This window comes from Dromiciops gliroides, chromosome 3 (assembly GCF_019393635.1).
Source record: "Dromiciops gliroides isolate mDroGli1 chromosome 3, mDroGli1.pri, whole genome shotgun sequence".
NCBI classification, from domain to species: Eukaryota; Metazoa; Chordata; class Mammalia; order Microbiotheria; family Microbiotheriidae; genus Dromiciops; species Dromiciops gliroides.
The window spans coordinates 96,758,256-96,769,480 of record NC_057863.1 but is presented as its reverse complement, the minus strand read 5'-3'; the positions used below and the strand labels follow the sequence as shown (position 1 = coordinate 96,769,480).

Below are 11,225 nucleotides of genomic sequence, written 5' to 3'. Positions count from 1 at the left end.
TATACAGAACTCACTAACTTAAAGTAAAGAATTCCCTTACTTCCACTCTGAAAAGGAATCATTGGACTCCTTAATAAGATAGCCACTGAAATATTACAATGGTGGGCAGGTACTTATGTGGAAAAAGGAAGAGCATTATGGAAAATCTCAGGAGATCAGCGTTTGATCTCATCATCCTCAGTGTGAAATTCTGAGATGGCAAGACAGTTCTGGACGACTTGTGAAGACAAAAGAGTCAATATGAGAGAACAGTGACCATTCAGTGAACCTATAAGTCAAGTACATGAGTGCCTACCAGCCTAAAGAGAAAAATTCCCTGTTTCAAAAGCAACTTATTGAAGAAGCCGTAAAGACAAGGTAAAGAAAGTGTTAGTCAGCTGACATTTGTTAAGTGCTTCTTATGTGCCAAGACCTGAGAATACAAATACAAGAAGAAAGTAAATCTTTGCCCTCAAAGATCTTATATTCTAATGGAGGAAAGAGGGGAGACAACACATAAATGGAATCTAAAAGGGGAGTGGGGATAAAAAAAAGTGCACCAGTGTGGAGCACAGTAGAGAAAGTTCAGAGTTAAGCCTAGAGAGAAGATATGAATGACATTAGCACTCTCCATTAGTGGAAGTTCTGGAAGGAGAAATCCAATCAAACAGAGATGCCTACAGGCGTGGAGGGTTATTCCAAAATGTGAATTCCAGGATTGGAGTAAGACTTTAGTATGAAGACCTGGCATGGTGAGACTTCAGGATAATAGAAGTCTGGAGTGAAGACTGGAAAGAAAGTATGTAGTTACTGACAGATAATCTCCAGTGAGGAGTTGACTGCTAGACAATGGAAATCCAAGGGTATAACTGCCTAACTTTGAAGAGAATGAAAAGTAAGTTGGATCTGGGCATTTACAGCAGAGTGAGACTGTTCAAGGAAAAGTAAGGGAAAGAATATAGTGGCATGTGACAACGAAATTAGACTTGACTTGCTCCAAAACATCTTCTCACATATAGGCTATAGAAGCAAGGTAAGACACTACTGGTTTCTCGTATTCAAAGGGAGTACTTCATAGAAAGTCTCTTGAGAAATGAAATAATAGCCCAAGTCCATAAAACCAATTATACAAAGAATGGTGGGACCAGAGGTCCCCCCAGTCAGATGCAAGAATCTTGTGAGCTGCACACAGGCCAAAAATTTAAAGCCATATTCACTCAAAACTTTGAGCTAAACCAGGAGTTCTTAAAGTTTTTTATTTCATTTTTTTTGGTGGGGCAATGGGGGTTAAGTGACTTGCCCAGGGTCACACAGCTAGTAAGTGTCAAGTGTCTGAGGCCGGATTTGAACTCAGGTCCTCCCAAATCCAGGGCCGGTGCTTTATCTACTGTGCCACCTAGCTGCCCCTAAGCAGGCAATTCTTAACTGAACCAACTGAGGTGTCTTTTCAACTTTCTATTCTTCCTATATTTGTTTTGGTATCCATATTGATTTATTCCACAATAAATTTCAGAGTTGATAGGTTTTGACAACTTAGTATAACAGAATAAGTAATCAATTTGTGGCTCACTGACCCTTGTGAACTTTGATCACCACATATATCTCTGTTGCACTTTACAGTTTACAAAATGATGTCCTCACTACAACCCCAAAAAGTAGTGGTAGCATTATTAACCTCATTTTATAGATTAAAAACGAGTCAAAATAAAAAACTGAGTCCAGCATTTAGTCCAATGTTTGGCACATAGTAATATCTTAAAAAACGTTGACTGGCCAACAAGGTTAGTGACTTTCTGAGGGTGACATAGCAAATAAGTGTCAAAACTGAGACTTGACCAGGATTCAGGCCTCTTCTAAATCCAGATTTTCAATGGTCTTTCCACCACGTCAAGCAGCTTGACCATAATGGCATCAAATGAAATTTTTCAAATGACTCTCTCTTCTGTATTTTGAATGATTTTCAATTAAATTAAAATAATAATTTGTTTTATATCTACAACATGTAGTAAAGTTTCTTTCACACAGGAAAAAAGTATAATACAGGTTTAGATGATTAGCTCAGGTGGAGGTTATAGCCAGACAAGACATGAAATTGTCAACTAGGGTGGTGGGAATGTGAGTGGAGAGAAGAGAAAGGATGCAAGAGATGTTCTGGGAGTAGAATCAAAAAGTTTTTGTTTGTTAATATACTGGATATGAGAGATGTAAGAGAAGAGAAAGTCAAAAAATGACTCCAGGGGCAGCTAGGTGGCACAGTGGATAGAGCACCAGCCCTGGAGTCAGGAGTACCTGAGTTCAAATCCGCCCTGAGACACTTAACACTTACTAGCTGTGTGACCTTGGGCAAGTCACTTAACTCCAATTGCCTCACTAAAAAAAAAAAAAAGACTCCAAACCTCAGTGACTGCCAGAATGGTGATGTTTGTAGGCAGGGATAGGCAAGACATAGCACAATGCCTAGCTCAAAAGAAGTGCTTAAAATGTTTGCTGATAGATTAAAGTCAAAGATAAGGAGTTCAGTTTTGGAAATGTTGAATTGGTGGTGTCGGCAGGATATCCAGGAAGATATATCCAGAAGGCAGCTGGAGGTGTGCAGTTGGAATTCAAGAGGGAGATTAGGGAGAGATTATAAATTTGGATGTCTTCTGTGTCAAGATGATAACTGAATCCATGAGTGAATACAGAGAGAGAAGAAAAGGGGGGCCACGGAAAGCTTTGGATGATACACGCTAAAATCAGGTAATGATTTCTATTGTTTCTTCTCAATGAAACAGCCCACATTTATTAAGCATCTACACCCTTCAACACACCCTTCTAGGTGATAGCCATGCAAAGAAAAAAAAATGGAGCAATACTTATCCTCAAGAAGTTCATATTCTATTGGGGGAAAGAGCATGTATGTGTATACATACATATATACATACATACATAATACATGCATATGTCTAAATATACACAGGTATCTAGGTGGCACAGTGGAAACAGTGCTGGGCCTGGAGTCAGGAAGACTAAGCTTCCTGAGTTCAAATCTGGCCTCACTTACTAGCTGTGTTTCCCCGGGCAAGTTGCTTAACCATGTTTGCCTCATTTCCTCATCTGTAAAATGAGCTGGAGAAGGAAATAACAACCACTCCAGTATCTTTGCCAAGAAAACCTCAAATGGGTCACAGAGTCAGATATGACTGAACACACATACACTAGATATAGAGATTAGAGAGAGATATATACACATCTATACATTTAGATATATAACATATATTATATGCATATATCACATATATATTATACACATTTATCGAATATAGGGATAGGGGCTGGATCTCTTATTTCATTAACATAAGGTACTTAGAGGTGAGGGACTCCCTATACCAAGGTAGGGCCAGCACTTCTGCAGTTTAGTCTTTTTGTTTTCTGGGGCAATGGGGGTTAAGTGACTTACCCAGGGTCACACAGTTAGTAAGTGTCAAGTGTCTGAGGCCAGATTTGAACTCAGGTCCTCCTGAATCCAGGGCCAGTGCTTTATGCACTGTGCCACCTAGCTACCCCTGCAATTAAGTCATAAAGAGTTGCCTAGAGCAGCAAAAAGAGTCAAGCTCAAATAGAAAAGGGGGTCACTAAACCATACATAAGTATCCCTGGCAGCTACATGTTGACCTAGAAAACCACATGTTGACATTATCTATGTTCTATTATTTATTTTTTTAAGTATTCCCCAGTTATATTTTAATCTGGTTCCTTCTGCACAGGGAAGTATTATAGTTGCAATGCAGCCCAAGGGCCCCTTACCAAGAGCAATGAAAGGTAAAGGGACTTGCGCAAGTTCACACAGCTAAGAGGTGGAACTTGAACCCTAGCTTGTAAGCCATTTTTCTATCTCCTAAATTATGTTAAATTTCTTACTAAACATGTTGAAAATAAATTCAAGGTAATTCGAGGGGGGAAGACATTAGTAACTGGGGAGTTCATGAAAGACCTCATGAAGGAGGTAGAAGAGGAGCTGAGCATTGAAGAAAACAAGGGAGGTAGAGGTGAGGAGGAGGGCCCTCCTGGAAAAGGGGAAAGTCTGCTCAAGGGTTCTGGGATAATAAATGGAATGTCATGAGAGAAGAATAAATAGCAAGGAAGTCTATATGGCTGGAAGGAAATTGATGTGTAATAAGGTTACCAAACATGGTACAACTGACTAGTTTAAGATTGGAAAAGGAGTATGGCAAGAATGTAGATTTTCACTGTATTTATTTAACTTACATGCAGAGTGCATCATGAAAAATGCCAGGCTGGATGAATTGAAAGCTAGAATTAAGGTTGAGTGGGAAAATAACAGTCTCAGTTATGCAGACACCACCACTCGGATGGCAGAAAGTGAAGTGGAATTAAGAAGCCTCTTCATGAGGCTGAAAGAGGAAGGTGTAAAAGGTGGCTTAAAGCTTAACTGCAAAAAAACCAAGAGAATGGCAACTGGTCCCATCACTTCCTGGCAAATAGAGGGAGGAGAAATGAAAGCAAAGTTGGATTTTCTATTTGTGGGCTCAAAGATCACTGCAGATAGTAACTGCAGCCATGAAATTAAAAGATACTTGCTCTTTGGAAGAAAAGCTATAGCAAATCTGGACAGCATTACCAACAACAACAACAACAACAAGCCAAAAATATCACCTTGCTAACAAAGGTCCATAGAGTCAAAGTTATGGTTTTTCCAGTAGCTATGTAAGGCAGTGAGAGCTGTACTATAAGGAAAGCTGAGTACTACAGAATCAACACTTTTGAATTGTGGTGCTGAAGAAGACTTTTGAAACTCCCTTAGCCAGCAAAGAGATAAAATCCATCAATACTTAAAGAAAATAATCCACTGAAAAGTCAAATACTGAAGCTGCAGCTTAGATGTTTTGGCAACATGATAAGAAAGCAGGACTCATTGAAAAAGTCCCCAGTGTTGAGGCAGATTGTAGGCAAAGGGAAAAGGGAATGGCAGAGAATGAAATGGATAGTCTCATGTAAACAATGAACATAAACTTGGCTAGACTTCAAGAGATTGTGAAGAATAGAAGGGCCTGGCATGCTTTGGTCAATGGGATCTCAAAGAGTTGGACACAACTGAACAACAAAAACAAAGATTAAAAACATTGTCTGAGGCCAGTGTGTGAAGAGCTCTGAAGGCCAGAGGTATTTGTATTCATTCCTGCTGGTAATAGGAAGGCACTGAAGTTTGTTGAATAGGAGAGTGACATGGTGAACCTGTGCTTTTGGAATATCACTTTGGCAGCTTCATGACTGGAACAGGGAGAGGATTGAAGCAGGGAGATTAATTAGGAGACCATTACAATATTCCAGGTAAAAGCTGACAAGAGTGGGAGGAGAGAAGATTAGAAAAAATGTTGTGGGGCAGCTAGGTGGAGTAGTGAATAGAGCACCAGCCCTGGAGTCAGGAGGACCTGAGTTCAAATCCGGCCTCAGACACTTAACACTTACTGGCTGTGTGACCCTGGGCAAGTTACTTAACCCCAATTGCCTCACCAAAAAAAAACAAAACAGAAAAAGAAAAGATGTTGTGGAAGTGAAATCAACAAGTTGGATCAATTTATTAAATATGTGATTATTCACAAAGTTCATTTTTCTTTCCATCATAACATTCTAAATTAGTGGAAAGGTAAATAGAAAAGGCGATGGAGAGGGAGGATTGAAACTTCTGCCTTTTCAGTTTTGACTCACATATTTAGCAGCTAAGAGGAAAATTCACTGCAAACATACTAGTAACTCTCACAGCTTAATATTCTGTATACCCAGTCACTCACTATTTTCATTCCTAGACCAGATTCTTTCTGACCTACTATAATCATCAATTAATCTGAGCTCTAACTCTTTTTTCAAACAGCTGCACATCACCTAAGGATTACAGTCAGATTGCAGGGAGCAATTCCCCTGCTGTCATTCTCCCCTTCAAATCAAACATCCTTCTGTGATGCTGTGTTAGCATTTAAGGGTAAGATGCATATCTGATGTGATGAATCCAGCAGGGGCTGATGCTGGAAAAGCTTCACAGGTGAAAGAACCCAAATGAGTTAGAAGAGTCAGATCCCCTGTACAAATAATGAATTAGCCAACTGCTAACCATTCTCCATTCTCTTTCTGCCACTTCGTTAATCAAAGCTGAACTGGATGAATTTGTGAATAAGAGAAAAATAAGAAAACATTAAATATGAAAGACCAACTTATTCACCTATATTTTCAGTTCAAGTGACAGTTTTAAAATTACAAAGGTAAAATACTTTGTTAAATTGGGTCTTAAATGTGCCATTTGTCAAACCAATACATTTTAAAGATTTTTAAGTGCTGTTTTAGCATGAAGGATAAAAATGCAAAATGGTGGCATCATTCTTGTTTCTTTCAATTGAATTCAAATCAATAATCATCTATAAGTGCTTACTATGTACAACTCACTGTACTAAGAGCTAGGATACAGAAATAAAAGGAAAATAGTCTGTGCCCTCATATAGTTAGAAATATAAGGGACCTTTGGGGTCATCTGGTCCAATTTGTTTATTTTACACTTGAGGGTACTGAGGCCTTAAAAAGTTTTTGTGACTTGCCCAAGATCACACAGGTGGTAAAACCAGGATTGGAATCCTATTTATATTCTGCTTTTACCTTAGTTGCCCGTTTGTTTGCTGTGGTGGTGGTGTTTTGTTTTGTTTTGTTTTTGTAATTTTGTGTGTATGTACAAAAAAAAAACTAGACCATGCTCAGAAAAACTCTTAGAAAGATATTGTGCCAAAGAGATTATTGAAGCTAAAGGAATGTTGGACCTGTAATGAGAAGACCTTGATACAAATTCCAGATTCTCTGCTCCAACCACACTGTTCTACACAACTCTAGCTCATGCCCTCCTCACCTAGGATCATAGAATGGCTCCTATAATTTAAGTGCTTCACCCCTCCTTCCAATTATTCAATTATTGGTAATAGCCTCCTGAATGATCCTCCTGTTTTCAAGCTCTCCTATCTCCAATGCATCTTTCCCAAAGTTGCCAAAATAATCTTGCTATATCAGACATCTGACCATAGCTCTCCCCTTGGCCAAGGACATTCATGACAACTTTGGCACTGTGGAAGGACTCATGACTACAGTCCATGCCATTACTGCCACAGAGAAGATAGTAGATGGTCCCTCTGGCAAGCTGCTGTGCAATGGGTATGGTGCTGCCCAGAATATCATCCCTGTTTCCACTGGTTCTGTCAAGGTTGTAGGCAAGGTCATACCTGAACTGAATGGAAAACTAACAAGCATGAACTTCCATGTTCTTACACTCGATGTGTCTGTTCTGTATCTGACTTGCTACTTAGAGAAACCTGCCAAGTATGATGATATCAAGGAAGTGGTGAAGCAAGCATCAGAGGGACCCTTGAAGGGCATCTTGGGCTACACAGAGGACCAGATTGTATCCTGTGACTTTAACAGCAACCTCTACTCTTCTATCTTTAATGCTGTTGTTGGCATCTCCCTCAATGAACATTTTGTCAAGCTCATTTCCTGGTATGACAGTGAGTATGGTTATAGCTTCCATGTAGTAGACCTCATGGTCTACATGGCCTCCAAAGAGTAAAATGGAAAACCATCGATCTTCATCCCCAGCCAAAGGAGGAGTTCCACTACTGGGCAGCCTACATCCCTAATCTATGTTCCTATACTGGGGATCCCATGCTCCATTCACATTGTTGTCCCAAAGCATCACTATAGTAGAGGGAAGAAGCCTAGAGTGTTATATTGTGTACCATCAATAAAGTCAACATATTCAAAAAAGACACAACTTAATCACCATTTTAGCATGTAGTCTTTTCTGACTCTCCAACAACTAGTTGCCTCTCTTTCACTTCATATTTAATGACTTTTTATTTATTTTCATTATTTGTTTATATTTATTTATTATTTTAATTCTCTCTCCCATAGAATGTAAGTTCCTTGAGAGTAAGGATGGTTTTATTATTTGTATGTTTATGCCCAGTACCTGAGCATAAATTAAATGCCTGAGTCAGGCATTTAATAAATGCTCACTGATTGATTAACAATCCAAATGAAAGGCAACCAGACAATTAATTAAGGTGATTACAATGGGAAATGGGGATGAAAGGAATCTATTACTTCAGATGCAAAGAACCCTAGCTGGTATGAAGCAAAAAATGTCAATATTCAAAGCAGGAAGGAAAAAAAAAACATATTGAGATGGTTTGGCCCTAGGTATATACTTGTGAAATGGAAGATACCAACAACATATTTCCTAGAAATGCCCATTCCAAAGTATTTCCTCTGCAGCTCCTCCAAATCTAATACAGGAATCTGGTCAGCTTGCCTAAGTCCATTACACATTGTAATGCTATGGAGCCCTTTAAGCAAACTGAGACAAGTAAATTTTATCCTGAGAAGGAGACAACAGTAGATGACCAAAAGAAGTAACTAAATGTAAAGAACTACATAATGAAAATGTCAGAGCTGAATATTTTCATTTTTCAAAAACTGGGCTTTCATCATATGATCTAATATTAATGAAAGAAAATGCACGTATTCATATTTCCTAATTATCTTTTACTGACTTATGGCGGGGGAGAACTTTGCTAAACCCTATAATTTGGTCACCAATTATCTTTGATTTACCCTGATGTACTTGGAAGAGGACTTTTTTTAATTAAGAAAGAAGACTTGCAGCTGAAACATTTACATTTAAAAAGTAATTAATGCCAATTCAATGAAGGAATCCCAGTTTCCTACATATTTATATTAAACTTCAAGTTCAAAGAATTGTTTGTCAAAAAGAAACTGAGTCGGGGGCGGCTAGGTGGCCCAGTGGATAGAGCACCGGCCCTGCAGTCAGGAGTACCTGAATTCAAATCAGGCCTCAGACACTTAACACTTACTAGCTGTGTGACCCTGGGCAAGTCACTTAACCCCAATTGCCTCACCAAAAAAAAAAAAAAGAAAAAGAAACTGAGTCCATTAGTGTTCAGATGGACAAATTTATAGTGTCCTTTCTCTACTTTGAGTTAGATCTCCACTTCCTAATCAAATATTAAGTCATTTGTTGAGAAGACAGCCAGAGTTGTCAAGTGGTCTCTCTCCACAGATAGCAACAGCCAAAATAACATCCCTTTCTTGTTTTTAGTCATTGGTCCAATTGATGCCTTGGGGAGTACAACAGTCAGGGACAACCTCATAATTAAAAACAGTTTCACAATTGGAATCCAAAGGCCTCAGTCAGAGAATATCACAAACTATCCCAATGGCTTTGAGCTTCTAGAAGGGCTGTAAAATTATTGACCATATGAGGTTATGATTTTAAGAAGTATTTTTCTTCCTTACTACAGTGGACAGAGCTTTCAAGATTAAACCACAGTATGTCTCCTGCCTTTATATCCAGGCTGACTATAAAGACAATTTCCTGGATCTTCATGATCCTGATCCAACCACTCCCTCCCTGAAATCCTTTTCCTCTCCCCATCTATGTCCTGATCTAAATCCATTCTGGAGTTTAGTTTGAGGAATTGGAGCACTCAATAATTACTTTGCAATAAGCAACATACAATTAGAATATGAGTCTTTCTTGGTATAGACTGTTGTTGCTGTATTTGATAAAAACCTGTTCTATATTCCATATCTTGTTGGCCTGAGTACTTGCAGAGTTGCCAAAGGTCCTTGTGAGAAGCACATTGAGTTAGATACTAAAAGTACTACAGTTTCCCCCAAGTGAGAACAAAATGCAAACCAAAGATATTGAGAGAACTTTTCCATCAATTGTACCATGGTCTTCATGTCACTTTGACGCCTGAGTTACATTTTGCATCAATCTCTGTGTCAGTGGATGAAGAATCTTGGAGAATGGAATTGAACAAAATAATTTAACATCAAGATAAGAAGATACATTTGATAACTTATACAAAACACCATACACTAAGAGGAGGTTCGGTCTTCTCATTCTATCTCACTTATTTTGTTATTTGACCCTCTTGCAAAGTAAAAGCAAAATACAATTTCTTATATTTTCCCTGAAAAAGTCCTTTCAATGTATTTAATATATGCAGTGTATGTGCCATTGAGTATCCTTAGTCAAAAGAGCTGTAACAATAACTGCACACTGAACCTCAAATGCAGAAGTGTCATGAAGTCATCCATCAACAAAAACAGCCCAAAAGAACCAAAAAAAATTAACTCTTATTTCTTTTTTTCTTTTTCTTTCTTTTTTTTTTTTTGACTCTTGTTTCTTTGGGCCTTCACCTTTATCCTTCATGCTGGTATACTAGCTGGTAATGTCATCAGCATCAACAGGGTAGTGTGGTATAAAAGAGTAAAAATACCTAGGTTAGAATTCCAGTTTTGTAACCAGTGACAAATCACATCTTCTCTCAACAGATGTCTTGCCTATACAATTGAAAGCGCAACATATATAGCTACTGGCCTCATGGAGCTATCATGGGGAAAATGCTACGTAAACCTTAAATCACTAAAAAAACCATACTACTACAACTATGAAAAAAAACAAAAGTATCCTGTGAGAATGACTTCTCCTTCACAATTCGTTATTCACTCCTTTGGTTAGAATAGAAATTATGGAAAAATATTGTATGGGGAAAAAAGCATCTGAGGACCCCCAAAGGGTCTTATGATTTTGAGAACTTACTGAGATTCAGTTTTGGAATTCAAAGGTACCCTGGACGTCACCTAATCCAACCTCCCCATTTTATAGCCAAGGATTCTCAATCTCAGAGACATAAGAGCCTTCTCCAAGCCATGCAGGTAGTAATTAGCAAAGCCCTTATCTTCTGACTAAAAATCAGCATTCTTTCTACTGCCATGCTGCCTTTTTAAGACATATCTGCAGCATTGTTGAATTCAATTCAAATTCCCCATGTCTTCACTGACTAACCACATTGCTGATTGTATCATTTAGTTCTGTTCTAAGTGAAGTAGGTATTCTGAAATTTCTTTGACTTTCCTAAAGACCTTGGTTACCTACAAGAGAATTCAAACACCCCAACTCTCTCATAATAACTGTAAGAATCTGTTAGGTTTATATAATTTCTGACCATGGATTAAGTCAAAGACTGTGTTCTCATAGGAGAAGCGAAACGATGAGCCAATTCCTGCAATCACTATAGTCTGTCTGTTGAGTTGATCTGGCCAAAACAATATGTTATTCTCCCTCTGGTTATTGTTGAGTCATTTTTCAGTTGTGTCTGACTCTTCCTGACCCATCTGGCATT

General features: G+C 38.5%; 1 protein-coding gene across 1 annotated transcript; it reads left to right on the top strand.

Annotated features, from left to right (window-relative positions):
• Window positions 1-283: 283 nt before the first annotated feature.
• Window positions 284-7,713, top strand: LOC122747184 (glyceraldehyde-3-phosphate dehydrogenase 2-like). The gene is given in 6 exon segments (XM_043993369.1): window positions 284-346; window positions 3,905-4,007; window positions 4,234-4,395; window positions 5,852-5,959; window positions 7,041-7,570; window positions 7,573-7,713. Coding segments are annotated over 6 exon segments (1,107 nt in total).
• Window positions 7,714-11,225: the final 3,512 nt, after the last annotated feature.